The sequence below is a fragment of the Labrus bergylta genome, chromosome 16 (genome assembly GCF_963930695.1).
Source record: "Labrus bergylta chromosome 16, fLabBer1.1, whole genome shotgun sequence".
NCBI lineage: Eukaryota > Metazoa > Chordata > Actinopteri > Labriformes > Labridae > Labrus > Labrus bergylta.
The window spans coordinates 87,501-115,000 of NC_089210.1; the positions used below are offsets into that span (position 1 = coordinate 87,501).

Consider the following 27,500-nt stretch of genomic DNA (forward strand, 5'->3'; position numbering starts at 1 on the left):
CTCGCTGCATGCCCGTCAGTCTCCACAGAGCAGTAGAGACGGTTATTTCTGTCACAAAGGGATCCAGACAGAAAGAAAGCTTCACAGGGTTTCGTTTGGTTTTTAGTATAATCTGCTTCCTGGTTCTATTTTTGTATTTCCAGCTGACGCTCTGTTTTTATTCACACTGCTCTGTAAGCTTTTTATTTATGGCATGAAGTCTCAATGTGTAAACTGTCCTTCATTTCTATTTCATTTACAATAAATATGTACAAAACTCTCTGCCTCCATATGATCTCTTAGACTGAGTCGACCCATCGGATCAGAACCTGAAGACTGAACAATCTCACACAGCTTTTAATACGTCGTCATTCTGCAGCAGCAGCTGGTTCTGATCCAGGTTTCTGTCTGTTCTACATGAGTCTGGTTCTGATCCAGGTTTCTGTCTGTTCATCATGAGTCTGGTTCTGATCCAGGTTTCTGTCTGTTCATCATGAGTCTGGTTCTGATCCAGGTGTCTGTCTGTTCAACATGAGTCTGGTTCTGATCCAGGTGTCTGCAGAGTACATTTGTGATGAGCTTTACAAATAAATATTGATTGAACAGATTCATCCTGTTTGTCTTTAAGTTGTTTTTAATTAATTTGTTTCCTCGTCGTTTTAAAACTCAGATTGTCAAAGTTTGTTTTAATCAGAAATGTGAAGTCTTTCATTAAACAGGAATTTAACCAAAACTCTGTAAAAATGTCCGTTTTGAAGTGCAACAGTGCTTTTGAGTTTAGCATCCTTTATATCTGCCCGATTACAAAAGATTGTAATGCCACTTGTCAGCACTAGAGGGAGTGATTTACTCAGACAAGATGCAGTACTGTAGCTGACGTCCTAGTCAGATTGACGATGTCATTAAACTAAAATAAAAACATTGAGAAATCAGTGATGTCATTTTCATTTTATTATAAAAACAGTATTTAAGTTTGTTTCCTCTGTACAGTAAAAAATATTAAACTTCCAAAGACCTTAGCAGAAAGATAAGAGGATGGAGTGTAAAAGAGGGAGAACTCCCTCGAGGGAGGAGGGGAGGGGAGTTGAAGTCCCGGGTAAGCAGCAAAGGAGGAGGCAGAAAAGAGGCTGAGTCATCTCCTCTCCTTGTTTCTGTGCAACAGTTCATTTGGATCAGAAATCTGTTTCTTGCAAACAGAAGAATCCTAACAACACTAAAAGGAGCCCCCCCCCCACGTCTTTACAGGCACACAGGTATGCCCCCCTCCCCAAGCTGCTCCATGTGAAATGTCGTTAGAGGAGGGAGAGCACACAATCAGGGGAGGGGGTTAGCATGTTTAAAAGTTTGTGCAGCTTGATCGACGTCTCATCGAGTCCTTTAACGTCTCCAACACAGCTGTGAGAAAACACTGGCAATTATCCACCTAGACACGCCCACACACTGGACACGCCCACAGACATGACACATCCATACACCGGACACGCCCACATAATGGACACGCCCACACAGAGACAGAAATATTCACTAAGCCAACCTAACAGTCAGTAACAAAAATATATTTCTGTACAAACTGTAGCAGTCTCGCCGTACATGACCCCCCCCCCAGATAGAATAAATAAAGTAGATCATGTGAATAATCCTCCACATCAGTCTGCAGGACAAAAAGAAACAGACTGAATGATGGGAAACTAAAACGATAAAAAAAGTTCTTTGCATTAAATCATCTCCTTAAATTCTCCAACACTAAAAATCTTAAAAACTTTTCTTAAAAAAGGCTTTGAGTCCATTTTACCCACCAAATATCTTTGTTTACGAGCCAGAGGGGCTGCTGGAGGAACCCCACCAAACCCCTGTCCACAGGTGGGAAAACATATATTAACAGCAATAAGTTAATTCAATTTATTCATAATTATTAACCACCGACTTTATCTCCCATAGGAAGCTCATTCAAAGAAACTTTATTCAAAACATTTTAAATAACAATAATAAAAAAAAATCTGTAACACTGTCCATGGGAACGACCCGTCCAGGTGAACGACCCGTCCAGGGGAGTCCTTTTGACACGCTCACATTAGGTCTAAATGGTTGTGATTCATAGGGTCCTGACTGCCTCCCCCCGGCCCATGGAGACCCCCCATGGTACCCAGCTGAGAAAGCATGGCGCTCTGATCCCGTCCAAACTGGTCCAGAGAGTTTTGCTGCGGGGGCGCCACCATGCCTGGGTGGTGCTGGTTCAGGTGTGGAGATCCCGTCTGCACCTGGGGGGAGATATTATGGGGGGAGGGATGGGGCTGCAGGCGGGGCGAGGGGCTTGAATGTGGCGGCTGGGACTGGGGTCTTGGGGAAGGCTGCGGGGATCGGACCTGGTTGGCGAGCGGCGTATGCACAGTCTGGCCCTGAAGGTGGGGGTGGGGGGAATGGGCCACCTGCTGTGGGCTCATGGGACTGCTGTGCTGGCCTGGAGACCCCCCTGGACCCAGATGCTGCTGCTGGAGTAGCCTCTGGTGGAGCGCCTGCTGGAGCAGGGCCTGAGAGGACGGAGGGGGGGCGCTCTGAAGGGGCTGCTGAGGACCTCCTCCACATGGACCTTGCTGACCCAGTTGGTGCTGCTGAGAGGGGTCTGTTTGGGGGCCCTTTCCTGCAGCAGGAGGCTGCATCCCGGACGGACCCACAAAGTTCTGAACCTGAGGAGGCTGCTGGAACTGACCGGGACCCACCCCTATCTGCTGCTGCAGATGTTGTTGCTGTTGCTGTTGCTGTTGTTGTTGTTGTTGTTGTTGTTGTTGTTGTTGTTGTTGTTGTTGTTGTTGCTGCTGCTGCTGCTGCTGCTGCTGAAGATGTCGCCTCCTGAGCAACTCTCTAAACTGAGGATTGTTAAGATTCCCCATCTGTGGCCCCCCCTGTAGACCTCTAACCCCCCCCTGCTGTACATTGTTGAGCATTGGTCTCTGCTGCTGCAACTGTTGCTGTTGTAGTTGTTGTTGCTGCTGCTGCTGCTGTTGTATTTGCTGCTGCTGTAGTTGTTGTTGCTGCTGTAGTTGTTGTTGCTGCTGTAGTTGCTGTTGCTGTTGCAGTTGCTGTTGCTGTTGTAGTTGCTGCTGCTGTTGTATTTGTTGATGCTGTTGTAGTTGTTGTTGCTGCTGTTGTAGTTGTTGCTGCTGCTGTTGTATTTGTTGCTGCTGTTGTAGTTGTTGCTGCTGCTGTTGTATTTGTTGCTGCTGCTGTATTTGTTGCTGCTGTTGTAGTTGTTGCTGCTGTTGTAGTTGTTGCTGCTGTTGTAGTTGTTGCTGCTGTTGTAGCTGTTGCTGCTGTTGTATTTGTTGCTGCTGTTGTATTTGTTGCTGCTGTTGTAGTTGCTGTTGTTGCTGCTGTTGCAGTTGTTGTTGATGTTGTAGTTGTTGCGGTTGGTTTAGTTGCTGTGCTTGCTGCAGTTGGGCAATTGTTGCCATGTTAACAGTCGACCCCCCCTGACCACCCATGTGCATCCCAGGCTGTCCAGGCCCTGAAGCATTCATGTTCACCTGTGGAGGCCCTCCAGCCATAACATTACAACCAGGACCGCCTGTTGGACCAGGACCCCCTGTTGGACCTCCAGGTACACAGCCCGGCCCTCCCTTGTATTTTGATGCTCTCTGTTTGATGAAAGCCGCCATGAGTTGCGGGTTTGAGCGTAGGATGTTGAGGACTTGCTGTTGCTGCAGGGGGGAGCTTGGCGAGCGGAGAGTCCGTAAAAGGTCCTGCAGGGCGGCCTGAGGAATGTTCCCCCCGGCAGCTCCAGGTACTGGCCCCCCCGGGCCCCCCCCAACTGCACTCAGCTGCTGTCCCATGTTCATTAAGGCAGTGTGGCCCTGAGTCTGTTGGTGAGCCCCTTGTTGTTGAGCTGCCATCACTGCTGAATGGTTCATCACTGCTGGCCTCTGCTGTGGGGGCATCCCCTGCCCCCCCCAATGCTGCTGCTGTTGAGAGAGTGGTGCCCCCACCCTCTGCTGCTGAAGCTGGACCTGAGAGGGGAGGTGACCTTGCTGAGGGGTACCACCAGCACTGACCATCATCCCTGATGGAGCTGGTTGTGGATCCATATGGGCCCGACCTGCTGAGACAGCTGCCGGTGTCTGGGGGGGCATTCCCTGGGGTCCCACCATCCCTGGCCCCCCTGTGTGTCCCATGGCCATTTGCTGACCTGGGCCCTGCTGATGGTGAGGGTGGGGTGGGATCAAGCCTGTGGCTGTCTGTCTCTGCAGAGCCATCTTCCTCTGAGCATCAGCCACCTGCTGGATCTTCATCGCTATCTCTACGGCTGCCTGAGGGGGGCCGGATGGGGCCTGTTGCTGCTGAGGAAAGGGAGTCTGGCCCTGGAGTTGGCTGGGAGCTTGTTGACCTCCACCTGGCTGATGCTGCTGGGGAGGAGTTGCAGAGCCGAGGACAGGATTTACCTGGGACACATGGAGGGGAGAGGAGCCTGGAGGTCTGCTGGTGTACGGAGGCAGACAGTTCTGTTGTAGCTGTTGGGCATTTGCTCCACTTTGCTGCTGCTGATGTTGAGGGGAGCTCATTACCCCCCCAAACCTGCCCCCTCCGCCCATTTGCTGGAACTGGGGATGGAGGGTGTGCTGGCTGGGCATCCCAGCTTGTTGCTGCTGGACTCCAGGACCCAGACCCTGTTGTGGGACAGGAGGCATGGTCTGAGTTGGGGTCTGGGGTGTTGGTGGCTGGGTTCCACCTGATGTTGGAGTACTGGGTGCAGTCGTTCCATTGTTCCCAGGTGATTGAAGTCCTACAATGGGTCCTCCAGGTGGCCCCCCGGCCGGTTGCCCCACCCGCTGCATGCTTGCCATCCTCCTCCTCAACATCTGGGCCTGCTGGAGGCGGTGCTGCAGCTGCTGCTGACGCAGCTTTTGCTTGATGTTCAGACAGAACGGGACGGGACATTTGTTCTCCTGACAGTGTTTGGCGTGGTAGCAGCACAGAGCGATCAGCTGCTTGCAGATTGGACAACCCCCATTTGTTTTTCGCTTGCAGCTCTTTGTGTGCTGAACGACGCGCTTCATCTTCTGGCAGGACGGCAGGGAGCAGTTGGCGTTGCGGCACTGACAAGCATGGACCAGAGACTGGATGCAGCGCTGGATGCTGAGACGGCGAGAGTCTCCGGGACTCTGAGTCGCTGCCGCTGCCGGGTTGTTGCTGTCGTCGTCCAGTCCCAGGCCCAGTTTGTCCATCTTGTGCTCGTGGCCTTTGGTGTTGTAGCAGGTGATGCACAGGTCGTAGTCCTGTCCAGAGAAGAGAGAGATATCAATGTTAAGTGGTTGATTGATTAAAACAACAAAAACCTTCATTCACATTTTAAATTTAATATGTATTGGAGGGTTTGCGGAGCCTAAAAACGGGTTAATCATGGTTCTTTGAAGGCCAGTGGGCACATGGGGACTCTACTGTACCCCAGTTGTGGAGATTTGATGGGCTTGGAAGCACACCTTACTCCGCCTTTATGAGGAACTGAATACATTGTGGCTCAGCTTCCTAAAGGATGACAGACCATTTGGTCCACCATCCTCCTGCGGTGGATCATGCCACACTGCATGCTCATGGTCGTATCCTTTTGTTTTGGAGTTTTGGTCGAACTCTTCTCATTTAGCAAGACTTGAACATATTGACTTACTAAATCACAGTTTTTTGTCACAGGGTTAGCGGTATGATCATGCAGGCTGAGTCAGACTTTAAAGTGGGCATTTTTTGTGTAACCATGTATATCTTTTAGATGCTGTAAACTCAGACGGAGCCTTTGGGTCTGTTTCTTTTGGGTCTTTGTTCATATATGTAAATTGTCTTTATTACTCTTCAGTTATTGAAGATATGATATATGTTGTGGAATGTTTGCGTAGTGTGGAAAGAATATATATAATATGAATGTATAAAATGTAATGTCAAAGTGCATACTGCGGACTCCAGGAAGAATAGCTTCTCGCTATGCTGAAGCTAACAGGGATCCAAATAAACAAACAAACGTAGAGTATCAGAAGCAGTGAGCCCAGTCAGTTTGAGAGGTCAGATTAAGGAAAGTCTTTTCTTTTAGTAGAAGTTTGACGTCAGCAAACCTTGCAATGTTGCAGGTGTACTAAAAGGTCAATGATGCTGAAAGCACATTATAGTTACTTTATCATACCATTTTATATAGTGTACTGGTAATACTTAGTTTAGCTGTATATGGATCTACCAGGAATAACACTAGAAGTGTGGGATGCTGGTTCTCACCTCGCAGACGGTGCAGTGGAATCGTGTCTCCACGTGATGTTTGCATTCGTTGCAGGTGTAGACAAAGCGGTCCTGGCTCTGGTTGTGCAGCTCCACCAGCATACACATGGAGCTCCACCTGGACCTCCGCAGAGAGCTGAACTCCAGGTGTTTGTCCCGGGCCAGCGTCAGGAAGGCATCCCGGCCATCCATCAGGTCGCAAGCCATTAGGGGGTCTGGGTCAGTGATGGGGGGCAGCGAGTTGGCGGTGGGGACGGCAATGAGGCGGATGACGAAGAACACCTGAGAATGAAACAAAGAGGGTCAAGCAGATGGATTTCTTTTATGCTGGCTTGAGTTATGGTTTATCCTTTTCTATGAGCCCAGATCATTTCATCATCCAATCACAGAGGACTGTATAACGACCTGATGTTGTAGTTACAGATGTCACAGTAGTTACTTCTGACATCTCCTCCCTCCTCTCAGCTCCTCTGCCTGCCTTTCTGCCTTTCTCCCTCCCTCCCTCCCTCCATCCTCTCAGCTGCTCTCATCCTTCTCTCCTCTCTCTCTGGTACCTCTTTGTGTTTCTCCATGGTGGCGTAGAGTTTCTGGGACAGGTCGTTGGACACATTGGGCATCCCCGGTTTCTTCTTGTTGCCTCGGCTCAGGTTGCTCTTGTTCTTACTCGTCTTCTTATTGTTCTTCTTTTTGGCGTTCTTGCTGTCACCTTTAGAGGCCTGTGGATTATTCAGTTCACATCAGCAAAGCCATGAAAAACACACACACAAGTTTTGCTTGCTAATGTTTGTTTGCTAAGATTAGTTTGTAATAGTTATTTGTTTGATTAAGTTAATCTTAATATAATGTAAGAGAGCAGTTGTTTGTGATTACTGGTGTATTTGCATTGTGATATAAGCTGGGTGTGAGGGCTTTGTGTACAGATTTCACACCTTCAATTCATTAAATACAATTATTAATAATTAATAATATTAGTAATTAAGTAACTAGTTTGAGACTGGTTTTAATGATATTTTGGTTATTTTTCTCTGATTTCAGGGTGGTGCCCCGAGTCAATTAAACATAGTTTAATAACATTGAAAATAATAAAATAGATATTCTAAAAAAAGTAATAATTATTAATAATATAACAAAGTTTAACTAGCTAAAACCCCAACAAATGGTGCCCCGTGTGAGGCCTTCAATAAAACCAGTTGTATTGCACTTTTAATGCACAGTAATCCGCATTTTTAATCCTAAAATAGATTTTTCTTGAGGAAAAATTACTTACTTTAAGAAATTACTTTTCTTTTAAAGATTTACTTTTCTTGCTTGTTGTTTATTCAAAGCAGACCGCAAGCTGTGGCTTAGTTTGTGTAGTATGTTGTTGAACATAATGATGCAGCCAGGGCGACTTTCTCAATGAACTAGTTTGTTGCTTTAGTCCAGAGTTTTATCCTGAAGAAATTCTTCTAAAGAAATGTATTCATTTTGAACATTGACTTCTCATTTCAAGCAAAGCAGCCATCAACACACACACACTCACACTCACATCTGGGCTCTCGTTGGAGGTGCAGTTTTCCTCCCTCTTCCTCTCCTCCTCCTCCTGCTCCAGCTCCTTTATGCTCTCCTCCAACACGTTTGGCCAGAAATCGCCCTCAAAGTACGGTAGCTCTTTGGCGCTGGTCAGCCGGTCCTCGGTCGCCTGTTTGAAGATGTCCTGATGGGACACAGAGGTAAATGATAAGAGTCAGTGCTACCTTTAAATCATCTGCATGACCATCATGAATCATCATCATCACCACCACCACCACCACCACCATCATCATCATCATCATCATCCTCATCCTCATCATCATCATCATGATGTTCGAGTCTCTAAAGCATGTGTCCGACCTGACACTACTTCCTGTTTCCTGTCTAAATATGGAGCCTGTGATGCACACGAGACGTTTTATAGGACAGTAGAACCAGTAACATCAGTAGAGAATAACAAGACAACTGGAGTTTGATTCAGGATGTTATTACGAGAAGCACCTCCAACAAATTGCCCTAAAAGACTCTTTTTAAAGAATTAATGATATATAATCCCTGTGTTCTCTGGAAAATTCTGATTAAATAAAGTTTGAGGTTGTGACTGATGGAAACTTTTCTTTGAGTAGATGTTTATTTCACAGTTTTTTCTGCTCAGTGAAGTTTTATTGATCACGCTTCAAGGTTTGATTTTATGTTCAACACTTAATCACATATACGTCTTCAGTTCATTCATGAATAATATTGAACAATGTGTCTCACCTTGTAGTCATGCACGATGCGCTCGGACACGGCCTTGTCCAGCATCTTCTTGTACCACTCCTGCAGGCGTTTGGGTTTGGGGATCTTCTGGTCAGCTGGGTGACAGTGGAAGATATAATCGTCTCCTTCGCTGGGTGGACACGCCCAGATGTGACCCGTGGTAAACCTGACACCAGGAGACAGAGTTTAATTGGTTGACCACAAGTGAAAGTCGTTCTAAGTGCTGATGTTCATGCAGCTGCTGCTCGGTCATCTGGAGCCTCTCTTACCCCTGCCTCTTGGCGTACTCCAGGTAACCAAGCAGGATCTCGTAGTACACGGCCGTCCTCAGGTGTCGAGGTTGGAAGAAGTGCACACTGTCCAGGTAAGAGATGTACACTCGTCTCTGATTGGGTGGAGGGCAGTCAGAGCCATACTCTTGGACGTGCATACCGAAAAAACATACGTCGGCTCCACCAATGTCTTCAAAGGCAAACAAAGCTTTCGTTCTGTAGGGGAAGGACTCTGCCATCTCACCGCTGTCCACAAACCTGCAGGAGGGAAAACAAAACGTCAGAACGATGGAGGACTCCACCTGATAGTGTGTGACAGGGTTCAGGTCTAACTGAGGGTGTGTGACGTGGTTCAGGTCTAACTGATGGTGTGTGAAGTGGTTCAGGTCTAACTGATGGTGTGTGACAGGGTTCAGGTTTAACTGGGTTCACCCCCTTTATCATCTACAGCAGCTATTAAATTACACCTCCTACCTGGACTTCATGCCTGGCTTCACCTCCACCATCTTATCAGAGACGTGCACCACCCTGATGGTGACCTCACCGGTCTCAGGGTGACTCTGACGCTTCAGGTAGTCGTTCAATCTCGTCTCCAAAAAGCTCCCAAGTTTTGTCTGAGGGAGTCCTGAAATACACGAGAAACACCACCCATGAAGACAGAGAGGTGGAGGACAGACAAAAAGGTGGAGACAGAGGTGAAGGACAGAGAGAGGTGGAGGACAGAGAGAGAGGTGGAGGACAGAGAGAGAGGTGGAGAACAGACAGTGAGGTGGAGGACAGAGAGAGAGGTGGAGAACAGACAGAGAGGTGGAGGAGAGAGAGAGAGAGGTGGAGGACAGAGCGAGAGGTGGAGGAGAGAGAGAAGTGGAGGACAGACAGAGAGGTGGAGGAGAGAGAGAGGTGGAAGACAGAGGTGGAGGACAGAGAGAGAGGTGGAGGACAGACTCACTCTTTGCTGCATATTTGTTCTCTTTACGAGTCTTGTTGGATTTTTTCAGGCAGCCATCACAAACGAAGCTGAGAGACAGAGAGAGAGAGAGATTTATACGTCTACATCTGTGTATGTCACACACCATCAGTTGCCCTGGCTGCATCATAATGTTCAACAACATATGACACAAACTAAGCCACAGCTTGCTGTCTGCTTTGAATAAACAAAAAGCAAGAAAAGTAAATCTTCAAAAGAAAAGATAATTTTTCCTCAAGAAATATCTCTTTTAGGATTAAAAATTCAGATTACTGTGCATTAACAGTGCAATAAAGCTGGTTTTATTCAAGGCCTCACACGGGGCACCATTTGTTGAAGTTTTATCTAGTCAAATTTGGTTATATTATTAATAATCATATTTAATTATTTATTAATATAAATAACAATGTTATTAAACTATGTTTAATTGCCTCGGGGGCACCACCCTGAAACCAGGGAAAAATAACCAAAATATCACTAAAATCAGTCTCAAACTAGTTACTTAATTACTAATATTATTAACAATTAATAACTGTATTTAATAAATTGAAGGCGTGAAATCCGTACACAAAGCCCTTGCATCCAGCTTATATCACAATGAAAATACACCAGTAATCACAAACAACTGCTTTCTTAAATTATAACAGAATTTATTTAACAAAGCAACATCAAGTCAGTCAATGAAACTCAATCAAACAAATAACTATTACAAACTAATCTAAGCAAACAAACATTATCAAGAAAAATTTGTGAATGAGGTGTGAAAGTGTAGTGTGTGTATGTTTGTGTGTGTGTGTGTGTGTGTGTGTGTGTGTGTGTGTCTCACCCTGACGGCCAGATGGTTTCATTATGGAGGACGCAGATCTGATGATTTTTACGACCACAGTCCAAACATTCGACCAGTCTGAGCAGAAATATAAAACAATGATGCAATCATGAATTAGTATAAAGAATTAAAACAAAGAGGGAGTGTGTTTTTCAGTGGCGGACGGGGAAATGAAAACGTACAGTTCAGGGTCGAGCGTGTCATTTTTCTTCCGTTGAAACTGATCTTTGTTGATGGACCTGCAAAACAATAAGAAAATATAAAGACTCATCATGAAGTATTGTTATGAGTTACAGACAAACTAACGCGTTTTTATGAGACATTTAAGTTCTTTAATGAAACAGAAAATGTCGATAAGAAGTTTTACAAACAAACATATTGCCTAACTCCTGCACGCCATCTAAAATATGTCTTCCGTCTTCTTCGCTGTTATCATAATCATTAAGTGTTTCCTGTGCTAATGATAGCAGTGTGGTGGTACTCACGTCTGAGGCTGGGCGGGGTCGTCTCCCAGGGAAACGCTCTCGCTCTGGATCTCGTTGAAACACTTCTCACAGAAGTGGTACCTGTCAGCGAGAAGCCCATATTTTGGTGAACTACACCATTCGCCATCAGCACAGCCAATCACAGACAGGGCACCAAGAAGCAGCCGCCAATCAGTGCAGGGCAGAGCAGGCCGGGGGCGGAGACACAGGAGGAAGCAGAGGGCGGGGAAGGTCGTCACCAGGAGGAAGCAGCCAATCGTGACGCAGGGATTTATAGTGGGCGGAGCATTTTGATTTTGAGCGTACATTTTGGAGTGGATGATTGGTCACACCAAAACAGGCCAATGCAGACATCACAAGCGTTAAAGGGGGTAGAGAAGGGTAGACAGGGGGAGGAGGGGGAGGGAGGGGGGAGGTCAAAATGTAGATTTAAAAACGGTTAAAGGTAAGACGAATAGGGGCGGGGCATGGAAGGGGGGTTGTAAACAACAACCAACAGAGGACAGAGAGCCAAGGCAAAGCAAAGATTAGCATCAGACATCCAGAGGTAAACAACAACAACAACAACATTAGCAGCAGCAACATGAGAGGAGGGGGGAATCCATAAAGCAACAGATCGTCCTCTGACTTCATTCATAAAGTGAATGAACAAACTGCTCATCCTTATCATTTACTCTACCACCTTTCTTTTCTAGTGGATAAACACTCAACACCTGTATAGGTGGACAGAAGATCACTTTATGAACGAGGACTTGAAGGACAGAAAAAGTGGGTTATGAAAATGAGATGTTGCCATGGTAACCAGGGGAAGCCAAATCAAATTAATCTGTGATCAAACTGATAAAAACATTTTCTACAACTTCGAGAAAAACACAACGAAGCGAATAAAAACTGATCAGTGTGTGTGTGTGATCAGTGTGTGATATGTATGTGATCAGTGTGAAGATCTCACCTGTTCTGATAGCTGAAGTAAGCGGCGTCTCGTTGGATGGTACATAACTGTTTCCCGTAGCAACAGAGAGTTTGTGGAGAAAACTCAAACTGTAGAAACAACATGATGTAGCATCAGTCAGGGTGTAGGCATCAGTCAGGGTGTAGCATCAGTCAGGGTGTAGCAACAGTCAGGGTGTAGCAACAGTCGGGGTGTAGAATCAGTCAGGGTGTAGCATCAGTCGGGGGGTAGTAACAGTCGGGGTGTAACATCAGTCAGGGTGTAGTAACAGTCAGGGTGTATCATCAGTCGGGGTGTATCATCAGTCGGGGTGTAGTAACAGTCAGGGTGTAGCAACAGTCAGGGTGTAGCATCAGTCAGGGTGTAGCAACAGTCAAGGTGTAACATCAGTCAGAGTGTAATAACAGTCAGGGTGTGGCATCAGTCAGGGTGTAGTAACAGTCAGGGTGTAGCATCAGTCAGGGTGTAGTAACAGTCAGGGTGTAGCATCAGTCAGGGTGTAGCATCAGTCAGGGTGTAGCATCAGTCAGGGTGTATCATCAGTCATGGTGTAGTAACAGTCGGGGTGTGTCATCAGTCGGGGAGTATCATCAGTCGGGGAGTATCATCAGTCGGGGAGTATCATCAGTCGGGGAGTATTATCAGTCGGGGAGTATCATCAGTCGGGGTGTATCATCAGTCGGGGTGTAGCAACAGTCGGGGTGTATCATCAGTCAGGGTGTAGTAACAGTAGGGGTGTGTCATCAATCGGGGTGTGTCATCAATCGGGGTGTAGCATCAGTCGGGGTGTAGCATCAGTCGGGGTGTAGTAACAGTCGGGGTGTAGTAACAGTCGGGGTGTGTCATCAATCGGGATGTGTATCATCAGTCGGGGTGTATCATCAGTCGGGGGGGAACATCAGTCGGGGAGTATCATCAGTCGGGGTGTAGTATCTCCACAATTAACTGAAACAGGTTTTCATTGAGGTCAAGTCTCCTCAATGAAACCACTTCATGTCCCCCTTCTGGTAGTAAAGCTCATCCTCCGGACTCACCTTCCGCCCGCAGCAGTAACCCAGGTCCTGCATGACCGGGTCGATCTCAGACTCGAACACCTCGGCCAGCTTGGAGCAGTACTTGTACACTCGGGATGTTTTTCGGTTGTAGAGCCAGGCGTTGTTAAACATCAGCCAGATATCGTCAACGTACTGCCATGGCTCCTGATACTGACCCGTGTCCAGCTTCCTTTTGATGGTCGACAGGTCCATCGGGTTCTTCACCACGTCAAAGTAGTCCTGATAGGCATGGTTCAGACCAGATACCAGGGGAAAGTGGAGTTGAAGGTGAACAGGGTCAGAAGAGGGGGTGCAATCCAATGGACCAGGATGAGACCAGGGGAGGCAAAGTGGACCAGGCGGAGTAACAGAGGGACCAGCCGGAGTAACCGATGGACCAGGCGAAGGTACGAGTGGACCAGATTAGGGAGAGAAGAGGGTGCAGGGGAACAGGGATGTTGAGCGCTGCAGAAAAAGAGTTTTGTGTGCAAACAGAGAAACGTGACAACATCTGACCTCCAGCTCTACAAACTGCTGAACCTCTGTTGCTCTGTTACCCAGAGATCATCAAATTAATCGTTAATTATTGTTTAGTACTCATGAATCATGATAATCTATCTACTGCAACTCTCAGAAACCAAGAGTACGATGAAAACAGAGCAGCTATAGCTGTTAGCATTAGCACAGCTGCTAGCATTATTGCCAGACTGTTAGCATAATAACACAGCTGTGAGCATTGTAACTCAGCTGTTAGGACTAACGTAGCTGTTAGCATGAACACAGCTGTTAGGACTAACGTAGCTGTTAGCATGAATGCAGCTGTTAGCACTAACGCAGCTGTTAGCACGAACGCAGCTGTTAGCACAAACACAGCTGTTAGCACGAACGCAGCTGTTAGCACGAACACAGCTGTTAGGCCTAACACAGCTGTTAGGACTAACACAGCTGTTAGCATGAACACAGCTGTTAGGACTAACACAGCTGTTAGCATGAACACAGCTGTTAGGACTAACACAGCTGTTAGCATGAACACAGCTGTGAGGACTTACACAGCTGTTAGCATGAACACAGCTGTTAGCACTAACACAGCTGTTAGCATGAACACAGCTGTTAGCACTAACACAACTGTTAGCACGAACGCAGCTGTTAGCATGAACACAGCTGTTAGCACTAACACAGCTGTTAGCACGAATGCAGCTGTTAGCACTAACGCAGCTGTTAGCACTAACGCAGCTGTTAGCACTAACGCAGCTGTTAGCACTAACACAGCTGTTAGCACTAACACAGCTGTTAGCACTAACACAGCTGTTAGCATGAACACAGCCAGTGCATGAGCAGCAGATTCAGGGCTGAGATGAAGTGTGTGTGAGAGGGACAGAAGTCTTTATTAATCAGAGTGTTTCATCCATCTCTGCTTTAATAGTCACATGATCTAACTGACGTCTTTATGAACTCTGTACTGAATCTGAAGTCATGTTTGTTTAGAATTCATGAGGTTAAAGTTTGGTCCCTCTCTACACACACCTCTACAGGTGAGGAACTGAACTACAAAGCTAGCGATGAAAACAACAAAAAGGTGATGGAGTAAAAAATGTAAATGAAGTGATAAATGAAAGCAATCACCTCAAGAACAGTTTGATCAGCTGACTACATTTAAATCTTATTGTTGTTAGAATGAGTCAATAATGAAGCTCGAACCCTGACAGAGGTTGGACTCATCTTTGAAATGACCGCTCATTCACTCGACAGGATTTACTGAAATCAAGACTCAAAGTTCATGAGAGAGAAGGCTTTGATTTAAGACAGACACACAGACACACAGACACACACTCTCTCTCTCTCTCTCTCTCTCTCTCTCTAACTCGTGTAATGAAACATGAACAGCTCAGAGATTGAAGCAGGAAATGAAATATGTGACGAGCAGAAATCAGTATGACTCTAACGAAAGAGTGGAAGCAAAATGGCAGCCAGTGCAGTCCCTTACCAGGTTAGTTTTGTTACTAGTTCGAATACGTACGGGTATTCCCAGTAACTGGGCGTCCACCGGCTGACGGAAGGGGAGGGACTCAGGGTCCTGGCGGTACAGCGCCTCCAGGGTGGGCATGAGTGCCTGGCGCAGCTCCTCAGGCTTAAAGACTGCAGGAGACGCAGGAGAGATGATGACACGTCCTCAACGCAACTTTGACTTCTTAATGAGACGCTAAAATCTGACCTGTGGATTTAAACGGACCCTCTCCATCTAAAACCATCTAAAAAACAAACACACATACTTTTCTTCTTGCTCTGAGCTCCAGCTGGAGACCCCTCCTCATCCTTCTCCTCCTTCTCCTCTTTTGGCTCCTTCTTCACCTCCACCTTCTTGTCCTCACCTGAGGATAATGACGAGGTCATGGAGGACGAGGGCGTGTCCATGGGCTCACCTTTACCCCCCCCACCCGAGGGCTTCTCAGTCTTTATTTGAGAGGAAACGTCAGAATAAACACCAATCAGCTCAAGCCTACACTGATATCATTACTATTATTATGTGTGGTGAACAGCCTCACCTCTGGTTTGTCCTCAGACTTCACATCACTCTGACCCTTTCCCATCTTCCCCTTCCCCTCTCCTTTACTGTCTCCTCCTTCCTCCTCCTCCTCCTCCTCTTCCTCCTCCTCCTCCCGCTCCTCCTCCTCCTGCTTCACCTCCACCTTGATGTCGTCATGGTTTGGAGCGAGGTCTGAGCTGCTGAGCGAGGCCGGAGAGGACACCTGAGTGTCTGCAGTCCCCGAGGGTTTAGGAGACAGCTGAGGAGGAAACAAAGGGTTAAACTGATCCCTCAGAGACAAAACTATCCTGGGGGCAGTGAAGCCAAGAGTTCAAGCCAGAACAGAGAAATTCAAGAAAACTTTGGAGAATGTTTGAACTTTCAGAGAAAAGATCATCAAAAGTGGAACATTAGGGACAGGGGGAGTGACGCACACATCTATTTTAAATGAGCATTTAAAGTGAGAGCAGGGTGATACTCACCGGCGTCTGCGGCCGCTGCAGAGGCACTGAAGCATTCTGGGTAACTGCCTGAAGGGTTGGGGAAGCCACACCTCCAAGCATCTGCTGAGGAAACTGATTGGCTTTGTCTGTGTTGCCTGTCTCCCCCAATGATGCCTGCAGTGGAGCAGGATGTTGTTGTTGTTGTTGTAGCAGTCGTTGGTGTTGTTGTTGTTGTTGGGGGGCCAGTGGGGGGGTGCTGGGGGTCTGGGGGGTCTGACTTCTTGGTAAAGTGGGCGGTGTTTGGAGAGGTTGAGGTGTTAAACTGCGGGCAGGTGAGGGGGAGTTCATCCTGACGGGGGGGCAGTGAGGCTGGCTGGAGGAACAGGATGGAGGCCCAGTACCCCCCACACTACAGGGCCCCCCGGAGCCTGAGGGGGGCGGAGCTGCAGGGCTGTAGGCTGGGAGGGGGGACGGTGTGGACGCGTGGTTCATCTGCAGGAGACACAGAGAGGTCAGAGAGACACCTGTTTGCTCCGCCTCTTCAGATCTATTTATTTATAAACGTTTGTTTGCTTCATTGATAAACAAAGAGTGAGTAAAGAGAACAGCTGACAGTGTGAAGGCGTCATCATGGCGTCCTGACAATCTGCACGTTTTCTAACAGCTGAGGATCTGACAACGCTCTACTCTCTGCTGGCCACAAGAGTCCAAACAAAAGACGAGGAGGGGGGTGGGGCATAGGTTGGATTTGAATCCAGCCGGCCAATCCCTGGACTACAGCCTCCGTACATGGGACACATGCAGTCACCACTAGGCCACTAGCAACCAAACCCTGACCCGCTTTAAAAACACTTTTTACACAGACTTTAAGGTCCTCTCTCTTACCTGTGGACCTGAAGTCTGACCTCCAGACTGGTTCATCCCAGGATCAGGGTCATGACCAAGACCGGGACCGGGACCAGGACCATGTCCGGGACCGGGACCAGGACCAGGACCGGGACCAGGACCATGACCATGACTGTAACCAGGACCATGACCAGGACTGGACCCTGGAAGTTGGGCTGCAGGGAGGTACTGGTTCTGCATCTGTGTTGCGTTGGACTGACCCACCCGGGCTCCCATAGTCATCTAAAAACAAACACGTTTTTTATGTTTCATTGAATAATTATAACGTATAAAAAGCATAACCAGAGGAGACGGCGAGCTGCTTTTTTTTAAAGTAAACTACCTTTTTAATCAGGCTTTTATTCTGAAATCATTTTATCACCTTGGTCAACATTGTTTCCAGTTTTTGATTTTAATGATTGATTAGCAAATATTTGATTATTTGTTATGTACTCATCACAGTGTTCCCCATGGGTTTACAGCTTTGGGGGGGTGGGGGGGTGCGGGCAGACGGACGCAGACACAAACACGCTAAGGAATCTTGGTGTTCATGTGTTACTTTTAATGACAGCTGTCCTGTTCTATCAGAAAGGTATCCTTAAATGACTTCTTTCCCTTATTTCCGACTCCGGCACAAAAAGCCCAAAAATAAATCTAAGAAAAAAACAAGAAATATATATTTTTTTTTTATTAACTTGACCTTCAAGTGGGGGGGGGGGGGGGTGTGTGCTGCCCCTAATATAATGGTAAGGGAAACACTGCATCATTTTATTACAGCTTTCTGTTTTACTCTTTCAGGATTTTCTCTCATGTTGTCACTTCCTGTTCATGTTTCCTGCTTTACACTCTCTGGTATATAAAGGTGATCTGTTCACATTTAAATGTTCTCAGGATTGGAGGGCTGAACTTTATTTATCCTTGACACATAAACTTAAACAAAGTTTGAAGACAAGGTCAATGTTTCAGCCGCCTGTGTTTCTGGAATCACTTGTGATTGGATGGTGAAGCTCACCTGGTTGACTGGAGCGTTAGGAGGAAGGGGAGGAGTCAACCTCTGAGCCATCGACTGAACGCCCACCTGACCAAACTGACTGAGTCCTACAGGTGAGAGAGGAGAGACAGGTAAGACTGAGTCCTACAGGTGAGAGAGGAGAGACAGGTGAGACTGAGTCCTACAGGTGAGAGAGGAGAGACAGGTGAGACTGAGTCCTACAGGTGAGAGAGGAGAGACAGGTGAGACTGAGCCCTACAGGTGAGAGAGGAGAGACAGGTGAGTCCTCGTGTTTCCTTCCTTCTGACAGACACGTACCTGCAGGGCTCTGCATCCTGACCATCTGATTGGCTCCAGCTGCTCGCATCATGGACGCATCGACATGAGGACCATCTGAAGAACACACAAGTCAGAGAGTTCACATCCAGCTCTCCCTCACTGACCAATCCAAAACAAGAGGGGGCGGGACATCTCATAAAACCAAAACTCTAACCCACGAGTGAGCGCCACAAAGCACCGCGTCACTCCGTTAGCATGGGACGCGCAGACCTGAGAGCAAAACCGGACTGGAACACCTGTAGAGACCGCAGGGTGACGGCCTGCAGTCAGGGGGCACGAGAGGTGACCTTTATTCACCTGTGATCGCTGCACAACCATAGACTGTCTGCACGCCACCTCTACCATCTCCGTGCTCTAATCAACCTGCTGCTGCATGTTTCCTGTTCTCCAGGATGTTCTTCTCCACTCTTTACTAGGGTTAGGGGTTAGGGGTTAGGGGTTAGGGGTTAGGGGTTAGGGGTAAGGGTTAGGGGTTAGGGGTTAAGGGTTAAGGTTAGGGTTAGGGTAGGGTTAGGGTTAGGGTTAGGGGTTAGGGGTTAGGGGTTAGGGGTAAGGGTTAGGGGTTAGGGGTAAGGGTTAGGGGTTAGGGGTTAAGGGTTAAGGTTAGGGTTAGGGTTAGGGTTAGGGGTAAGGGTTAGGGGTTAGGGGTTAAGGGTTAAGGTTAGGGGTAAGGGTTAGGGGTTAGGGGTTAAGGGTTAAGGTTAGGGTTAGGGTTAGGGTTAGGGGTTAAGGTTAGGGTAGGGTTAGGGTTAGGGTTAGGGTTAGGGTTAGGGGTTAGGGGTTAGGGGTTAAGATTAGGCTAACCCCTAACCCTCAACTACACGTGACATCGATACAAAGACACAGATTATCATCATAGAGTCCTATGGAGGACTCCAGGAAGACTCCAGGAAGACTCCAGGAAGACTCCAGAAAGACTCCAGGAAGACTCCAGAAAGACTCCAGGAAGACTCCAAGAAGACTCCAGGAAGACTCCAGGAGGACTCCAAGAAGACTCCAGGAGGACTCCAAGAAGACTCCAAGAAGACTCCAGGAAGACTCCAGAGGACTCCAAGAAGACTCCAAGAAGACTCCAAGAAGACTCCAAGAAGACTCCAGGAAGACTTCAAGAAGACTTCAGGAAGACTTCAGGAGGACTCCAAGAAGACTCCAAGAAGACTCCAGGAAGACTTCAAGAAGACTTCAGGAAGACTTCAGGAAGACTCCAAGAAGACTCCAAGAAGACTCCAGGAAGACTCCAGGAAGACTCCAAGAAGACTCCAAGAAGACTCCAGGAGGACTCCAAGAAGACTCCAGGAAGACTCCAAGAAGACTCCAGGAAGACTCCAGGAGGACTCCAAGAAGACTCCAGGAAGACTCCAAGAAGACTCCAAGAAGACTCCAGGAGGACTCCAAGAAGACTCCAGGAGGACTCCAAGAAGACTCCAAGAAGATTCCAGGAAGACTCCAAGAAGACTCCAAGAAGACTCCAAGAAGACTCCAGGAAGACTCCAAGAAGACTCCAGGAGGACTCCAAGAAGACTCCAAGAAGACTCCAGGAAGACTCCAGGAGGACTCCAAGAAGACTCCAGGAAGACTCCAGGAAGACTCCAAGAAGACTCCAGGAAGACTCCAGGAGGACTCCAAGAAGACTCCAGGAAGACTCCAAGAAGACTCCAAGAAGACTTCAGGAAGACTTCAGGAGGACTCCAAGAAGACTCCAAGAAGACTCCAAGAAGACTTCAGGAAGACTCCAGGAGGACTCCAAGAAGACTCCAGGAAGACTCCAGGAGGACTCCAGGAAGACTCCAAGAAGACTCCAAGAAGACTCCAGGAAGACTCCAGGAGGACTCCAGGAAGACTCCAGGAAGACTCCAAGAAGACTCCAAGAAGACTCCAGGAAGACTCCAGGAGGACTCCAAGAAGACTCCAGGAAGACTCCAAGAAGACTCCAGGAAGACTCCAGGAGGACTCCAAGAAGACTCCAGGAAGACTCCAAGAAGACTCCAGGAGGACTCCAAGAAGACTCCAGGAGGACTCCAAGAAGACTCCAAGAAGACTCCAGGAAGACTCCAAGAAGACTCCAAGAAGACTCCAAGAAGACTCCAGGAAGACTCCAAGAAGACTCCAGGAGGACTCCAAGAAGACTCCAAGAAGACTCCAGGAAGACTCCAGGAAGACTCCAGGAGGACTCCAAGAAGACTCCAGGAAGACTCCAAGAAGACTCCAAGAAGACTCCAAGAAGACTCCAGGAAGACTCCAAGAAGACTCCAGGAGGACTCCAAGAAGACTCCAAGAAGACTCCAGGAAGACTCCAGGAAGACTCCAAGAAGACTCCAGGAAGACTCCAGGAGGACTCCAAGAAGACTCCAGGAAGACTCCAAGAAGACTCCAAGAAGACTTCAGGAAGACTTCAGGAGGACTCCAAGAAGACTCCAAGAAGACTCCAAGAAGACTTCAGGAAGACTCCAGGAGGACTCCAAGAAGACTCCAGGAAGACTCCAAGAAGACTCCAAGAAGACTCCAGGAAGACTCCAGGAAGACTCCAAGAAGACTCCAGGAAGACTCCAGGAAGACTCCAGGAAGACTCCAGGAAGACTTTGGGGGCAGTCTGTCTGAAATGTGTTCTTGATCTTATAGACCGACTGCCTGATGGAAAAGGGGTTACTTACTGGGGGATTGTCCCGGGCTTATGGGGGGCTGTCCCAGGTTAATCGGGGGCTGTCCCATGCTGAGAGGGGGGGAGGAGATGCCAGCATGTCCTGTTGTCCCGCCCTGTTTCTGCAGCCGTGTTCTCCTCTTCTCCTCCAGCTCCTTCTGGATCTTATAGATCTTCTCTGCCAGCAGGTGATAGTACTCAGCCTGAAACATGTAACACACAAGAGACCAGGTTACTCACAGAGACCAGGTTACTCACAGAGACCAGGTCACTCAGAGACCAGGTTACTCACAGAGACCAGGTCACTCACAGAGACCAGGTCACTCAGAGACCAGGTTACTCACAGAGACCAGGTCACTCACAGACCAGGTCACTCAGAGACCAGGTTACTCACAGAGACCAGGTTACTCACAGAGACCAGGTCACTCACAGAGACCAGGTCACTCACAGAGACCAGGTTACTCAGAGACCAGGTTACTCACAGAGACCAGGTCACTCACAGACCAGGTCACTCACAGAGACCAGGTTACTCACAGAGACCAGGTCACTCACAGAGACCAGGTCACTCACAGAGACCAGGTCACTCAGAGACCAGGTCACTCACAGAGACCAGGTCACTCACAGACCAGGTCACTCAGAGACCAGGTTACTCACAGAGACCAGGTTACTCACAGAGACCAGGTCACTCAGAGACCAGGTTACTCACAGAGACCAGGTTACTCAGAGACCAGGTCACTCACAGAGACCAGGTCACTCACAGAGACCAGGTCACTCAGAGACCAGGTTACTCACAGAGACCAGGTCACTCACAGAGACCAGGTTACTCACAGAGACCAGGTCACTCACAGAGACCAGGTCACTCAGAGACCAGGTTACTCACAGAGACCAGGTTACTCACAGAGACCAGGTTACTCACAGAGACCAGGTTACTCACAGAGACCAGGTCACTCAGAGACCAGGTCACTCAGAGACCAGGTTACTCACAGAGACCAGGTCACTCAGAGACCAGGTTACTCACAGAGACCAGGTCACTCAGAGACCAGGTTACTCACAGAGACCAGGTTACTCACAGAGACCAGGTTACTCACAGAGACCAGGTTACTCACAGAGACCAGGTTACTCACAGAGACCAGGTTACAGACAGAGACCAGGTTACTCACAGAGACCAGGTTACTCACAGAGACCAGGTTACAGACAGAGACCAGGTTACTCACAGAGACCAGGTCACTCAGAGACCAGGTTACAGACAGAGACCAGGTTACAGACAGAGACCAGGTTACAGACAGAGACCAGGTTACTCACAGAGACCAGGTTACTCACAGAGACCAGGTTACTCACAGAGACCAGGTTACTCACAGAGACCAGGTCACTCAGAGACCAGGTCACTCAGAGACCAGGTTACTCACAGAGACCAGGTCACTCAGAGACCAGGTTACTCACAGAGACCAGGTCACTCAGAGACCAGGTTACTCACAGAGACCAGGTTACTCACAGAGACCAGGTCACTCAGAGACCAGGTTACAGACAGAGACCAGGTTACTCACAGAGACCAGGTTACTCACAGAGACCAGGTTACTCACAGAGACCAGGTTACAGACAGAGACCAGGTTACTCACAGAGACCAGGTCACTCAGAGACCAGGTTACAGACAGAGACCAGGTTACAGACAGAGACCAGGTTACTCACAGAGACCAGGTTACTCACAGAGACCAGGTTACTCACAGAGACCAGGTTACTCACAGAGACCAGGTTACAGACAGAGACCAGGTTACTCACAGAGACCAGGTCACTCAGAGACCAGGTTACAGACAGAGACCAGGTTACAGACAGAGACCAGGTTACAGACAGAGACCAGGTCACTCACATAGATCAGGTTACAGACAGAGACCAGGTCACAGACAGAGACCAGGTCACAGACAGAGACCAGGTCACTCACAGAGACCAGGTTACTCACAGAGACCAGGTCACAGACAGAGACCAGGTTATAGACAGAGACCAGGTCACTCAGAGACCAGGTCACTCACAGAGACCAGGTCACTCACAGAGACCAGGTTAAAGACAGAGACCAGGTCACAGACAGAGACCAGGTTACTCACAGAGACCAGGTCACAGACAGAGACCAGGTTACTCACAGAGACCAGGTCACAGACAGAGACCAGGTTATAGACAGAGACCAGGTCACTCACAGAGACCAGGTCACTCACAGAGACCAGGTTAAAGACAGAGACCAGGTCACAGACAGAGACCAGGTTACAGACAGAGACCAGGTTTAGAGTCTTACCCTGCTGCCCGCTGAATCGTACATGTCCCCCTCCACTTTTCGGGCGTAGGCCACCAGGTTCTCCATCCTGCGGTCCTTGAGAGCGGCGGGATCGGGGGTGGGGAAGATGGCCTGCACACTGCTCACACACACCACAGACCCACAGACACAGAGACAGCGTTCAACGTGAGGACAGAGTCCAGCTTTAAACAATCTGATTGGATGTCCAGTTTTTCAGACAGTGACTCACAGTTTGTGGACCAGGTGGTTCCGGAGGTCCTGTGTGATGTCTTCATGCCACGACTTTGTCATGTCTGATGAAGGGGGACCTGCTGTGGGCATCGAGCTCAGGGCCCCCAAACCATCGTTCATCAAGCTGAGAGGAGGAGAGAGGCTTCAGAAGAGACCAACATGACCCCCCTTAGACTTTCAGACTTCAGTCTAAATATCTGATATCTGACGGGCTAGGACTATCAGACCCCTGCTCCTGAGCGGGACCCCTTACCTCTGTGTGTTAATGTTGTCTGAATTAAACAGACCCCTGGTCCTGGACCCCTGGTCCTGGACCTCTTACCGGTCTCTGACGGCCTGCTAGAACAACCCCCCTCCCCCTCCCCACCAGAGTGTTGATGGACGGTTTGCCTCCCCCCACCCCCTTGCTCCCTATCCCTCTTCCTGCATCTTATCCCATCTCTTCCCCTATCCCTTTCCAACCCCGGCGCAGTCTAGACCTGTGAAGGCTGTTTCGTCATGAGCCGGGGATCCGGCCGAAGATTTCTGCCTTTTAATAAGAAAGTTTTTTCTTACCAATGTAACTTTTGCTGCTTTGCTAAAGTGCTCATGATGGATAGGCCGGGTCTTTGTAACATAACAATGAGTAAGGTCTTTTTACCTGCTCTTTTGTAATGTTAACAGACAAAGAGTAAGGTTTTTTACCTGCTTTTTGTAAAGTGTCTTGAGATAACACTTGTTTTTGAATTGAATTGAATTGAATTACCTCTGTGTGTTCATGTTGTTGTGCAGCTGCTGGTTCGCTGACTGAACACTCGCGCCTCCATTCATTGAGTTTCCTCCTGAAAAGAGACAGAGCCGTTTCACAGTTTGTTTGGATCACAAACATTTTAAAGGTTTGATAAATGAAAAGGCCAGCAGGTTTTCTGTGTGTGTTTCATAAGAACGTTTCCACACAAACACTGATGCTGCCTCTCACTGTTTGCTCCGTTTGAACTCTGGTGACCTTTGTTGGATACTTCGTTTGGTTTGGATGGTGTGAACACTGAAACGGACCAAAAGAACCGAACTCTGGTCGCTTTGAAACGGGGGTCTGATTCCAAGTGCACCAGAGTTTGGTTCATTGTGAAGGAGAGAAGAAAAGCAAACAGCATGGCGCTGTAGGTTGAATTTGGCCGTCTGTAAATGATGTCAAATAGGTTTTCAGAGCGTGGCTAACCTTAGCATCGCTAATACTAGTCTTAGTCTAGTCTAGTCTGTGAACCTGACACAGATGACATATAAATCTAATCTTCAGTTTATAGATCGAAACACTGACGTCCTGTTGTTTACCTCCTGGTCATAGTACAGCAGCAGACTGGAGGGTACACAACATATCACTGCAACCCTCCAGACTAACCTTCAGATCTACTCATCATCCAGGACTCACAGGGCCCGTGGAGCGGGTCAACCGGTCTGTTCAGGTCTAAAGCTGAGAATACTCAGCATATAAAGACACCGTAAACCAGCTCTCTGCAGTAGCTCAGTCTGAAGGGATTTGGGTTGGGAATCGGAGGGCAACTGGTCCAGCAACTGGTCTGGTAGCTAGAGAGGTGCCAGTCCACTTCCTGAGCACTGCCAAGGTGCCCTTGAGCAAGGCACCAAACCCCCCACCAACTCTGGAGCACTTGCTGTGGGCAGCCCCCCGCCCCCCCTCACTCTGAGACCTCTCCATTAATGCATGTCATCCCTCGCAGGATTAATAAAGTATAAATTATTATTTCCACACAGGACATAACCCAGAGCGTAATAATTAATCACGACTTCTCGTCCACACTGACCCATGCTGTTCAGACTCCTGACCCCCGATGGGCTCTGCATGTTGTTCTGGGCGGTCTGGTTTCCCTGGTAGGTGAGTCCGAGGGCAGCGTAGGCTCTCTCTATGGAGCCAGGGTCGATCTGGTTTGGGGGGGTCAGGGTGGGGGGGTTTGACTGTCCACCAGGAGCCACCGGCCCCAAAGAGTTCATTAAACCAGCACTGTTCACTAAAGCTGTGAAAGACAGGGGCGGGGCTTAGGTTATTCAAGCTGTCAATCAATTGCTCATCATATCATTATATTGTAGTTTATGATCCGAGCCGGGACGGACTCTGAGCCCGGACTATGAACCTGGGCTCTGTGCTCACCCTGCTGGCTCCTCTTGTCTCCTGCGTTCTTCAGCGGCAGACAGACGGGACAGTCGTGTTTGGTGCAGTTCTTCCAGTGAGAGATGATCTGTCTGGACGAGGCGCAGTGAGCCACTGAGGGACGGAAACATCGATTAATTACACACATTTGTACAGTTTGATAGATGGTGGGTAATCAGACTCACCCTGACACGACTTCCCGGCCTGGCAGTGCGTCATGTGGTTCAGGACGTTCTTCATGGTACGACAGTGCGGGAGGTTACACGGCCTGGGCTCGCCGTTCGCCTGCTCTCTGCGCTGACATTTGTGAGCGTGAAGCAGCAGGACCAGCTGCTGCTGGATCAGCTTACGTTTTTCAGGATCTGCAGCAGGGGGCGCTGTCCCGGGACACGCCCCCACGGTGTTCAGACCTACCTGAGCCCCACCCATCGCACCGCTGAGAGAAACTCCTGTGAGCGCTCTGGGCTGCTGAGAGGACAAAGAGCATAACACGTTTCCTGTCAGAGAGATCGACTCATCGATGAACCGTCTGCACGTGTGATGAACACTTCGTTCCTAAATGACCTGATGACATCACTTCAGACAAACGTTAACAATCAGGCTGATCATACCATCCCCGTCACGCTCTGACCCGGTGCCGTCTTCTTCTCCATGGTGAACTGAGTGGCCATGTTGGTTTTATTCTGGTGCTGAGGGCCCAGCCCGGCTCCTGGAGGCCCCGGGCCTCCCGACTGAGCATAGGGAGCGCCATAGGGGCCGACATTAGCCATCATCATCTGAAGAATAAAAAACAGATTACTCGTGACGTGTGGTCAGACGTTGTTCAGACTTTAAAATGTTAAAACGACTATATAATGATCAGACGCCTAAGAGACGCGCTAACACTCCTCCGTACTCTCAGAGTGTTTATGCTCAACATGGACGCCGCACTGTGACGCCGTGTGGGTCACTCGCAGCCTGAACACGGTTTGTGTCTGAGCTGAGTCAAGAGGACAAACTAATCATCTTCTGATGTTCAGAGAGATTTTAACCTCCACATTCTGAGATATTAAACGTGTTAAATAATTACGATCGGAAAGAACCGCGAGGACGGCCGAGCACGGACTCTGTGGACTCCCACGTGAGCGGAACTAGAGCCAATCAGCAGGAAGCACAACTCACATAACCATGGCAACCGCACAAAGTTAGACGGATGTCAGAAATGGAGGAGCAGCTTGTTTATTTGTGGCAACAACACAAGTTCTCACATGTACACCTACAGACTGAGACAGTCATGACTTCCTGCCTCACACCGTTACCAAGGTTACGTTCACCTGAGTGTGCTGCGTGGAGCGTGCTCACCTTGTTCACAGCTGCAGGTTGCTGTGTTCTGATTGGCTGCAGGCCGTCAGCTGACATATGGTTACTGTTTACCATCCCTGCACCTCCGGGGAAACCGACCCTCGTTGAGCCGTTCATCACCTGACCTCCCATCAGGCCTTGCTGCTGTGCTCCATTGTTCCCCTTCTGAGAAGCCATCATGGCCGCTCTGTTCACAGCCCCACCCCCTCCGACCTGCTGCATGAATCCAGACTGAGGGGAGGGCCCGCCCTGAGGACCTCCCATCACCCCCCCAGGAGGAGCTGCAGTCCTCAACAGTTCAGACAGCTGTTTATGTTTGGCAGCAGCATCCTGTCCTCCGCTCAGACCGGCGTGGAGCAGGTTCACATCCCCCCCGTTGGCCAACCCGAGGTCTGAGGAGCCAATGAGCTCGTCTGGGAGGTCTTGCTCCAGGTCGAACAGGGAGCCAAAATCTGAACGTGATCGAGAGAGACAGAAATGTTAGAACAGAAAGAGATTTACATGCCACATAGACGCACCTCTAACCTCGTCATACAGGAGCCTGGTGAAGACCCTAACCCTAACCCAGGAGCCTGGTGAAGACCCTAACCCTAACCCAGGAGCCTGGTGAAGACCCTAACCCTAACCCAGGAGCCTGGTGAAGACCCTA

General features: G+C 48.7%; 2 protein-coding genes across 9 annotated transcripts in view; one reads left to right on the forward strand and one right to left on the reverse strand.

Annotated features, from left to right (window-relative positions):
- cbx7a (chromobox homolog 7a) overlaps positions 1-258 on the forward strand; it is a 6,945-nt gene extending 6,687 nt beyond the window's left edge. Inside the window, 1 exon segment of the mRNA XM_065964624.1 lies at positions 1-258. This exon segment is cut by the window's left edge and continues 747 nt beyond it. The gene's annotated coding sequence lies outside the window, so the exon portion shown is untranslated.
- A 654-nt stretch (positions 259-912) lies between these two features.
- Positions 913-27,500, reverse strand: part of ep300b (E1A binding protein p300 b) — a 29,928-nt gene continuing 3,340 nt past the window's right edge. Inside the window, exons 2-30 of one of the 8 annotated variants that reach the window (XM_065964610.1) lie at positions 26,852-27,303; positions 26,122-26,286; positions 25,696-25,975; positions 25,511-25,624; positions 25,167-25,376; positions 24,113-24,188; positions 23,366-23,491; positions 23,137-23,254; positions 20,869-21,058; positions 18,197-18,271; positions 17,900-17,985; positions 16,888-17,130; positions 16,042-16,494; positions 15,579-15,818; positions 15,306-15,486; positions 15,020-15,171; positions 13,036-13,275; positions 12,002-12,090; positions 11,050-11,160; positions 10,747-10,803; positions 10,565-10,642; positions 9,721-9,788; positions 9,246-9,396; positions 8,769-9,029; positions 8,500-8,665; positions 7,751-7,924; positions 6,783-6,944; positions 6,229-6,510; positions 913-5,246 (exon numbers count right to left, since the gene is read on the reverse strand). In XM_065964610.1, coding sequence (XP_065820682.1) covers positions 2,046-5,246; positions 6,229-6,510; positions 6,783-6,944; positions 7,751-7,924; positions 8,500-8,665; positions 8,769-9,029; positions 9,246-9,396; positions 9,721-9,788; positions 10,565-10,642; positions 10,747-10,803; positions 11,050-11,160; positions 12,002-12,090; positions 13,036-13,275; positions 15,020-15,171; positions 15,306-15,486; positions 15,579-15,818; positions 16,042-16,494; positions 16,888-17,130; positions 17,900-17,985; positions 18,197-18,271; positions 20,869-21,058; positions 23,137-23,254; positions 23,366-23,491; positions 24,113-24,188; positions 25,167-25,376; positions 25,511-25,624; positions 25,696-25,975; positions 26,122-26,286; positions 26,852-27,303 — 8,201 coding nt within the window. In that variant the 3' untranslated portion in view covers positions 913-2,045. Of the gene's footprint in view, positions 5,247-6,228; positions 6,511-6,782; positions 6,945-7,750; positions 7,925-8,499; positions 8,666-8,768; positions 9,030-9,245; positions 9,397-9,720; positions 9,789-10,564; positions 10,643-10,746; positions 10,804-11,049; positions 11,161-12,001; positions 12,091-13,035; positions 13,276-15,019; positions 15,172-15,305; positions 15,487-15,578; positions 15,819-16,041; positions 16,495-16,887; positions 17,131-17,899; positions 17,986-18,196; positions 18,272-20,868; positions 21,059-23,136; positions 23,255-23,365; positions 23,492-24,112; positions 24,189-25,166; positions 25,377-25,510; positions 25,625-25,695; positions 25,979-26,121; positions 26,287-26,851; positions 27,304-27,500 lie in introns of all 8 variants that reach the window. The other 7 variants (XM_065964616.1, XM_065964615.1, XM_065964614.1 and 4 more) reach the window with 7 other exon arrangements.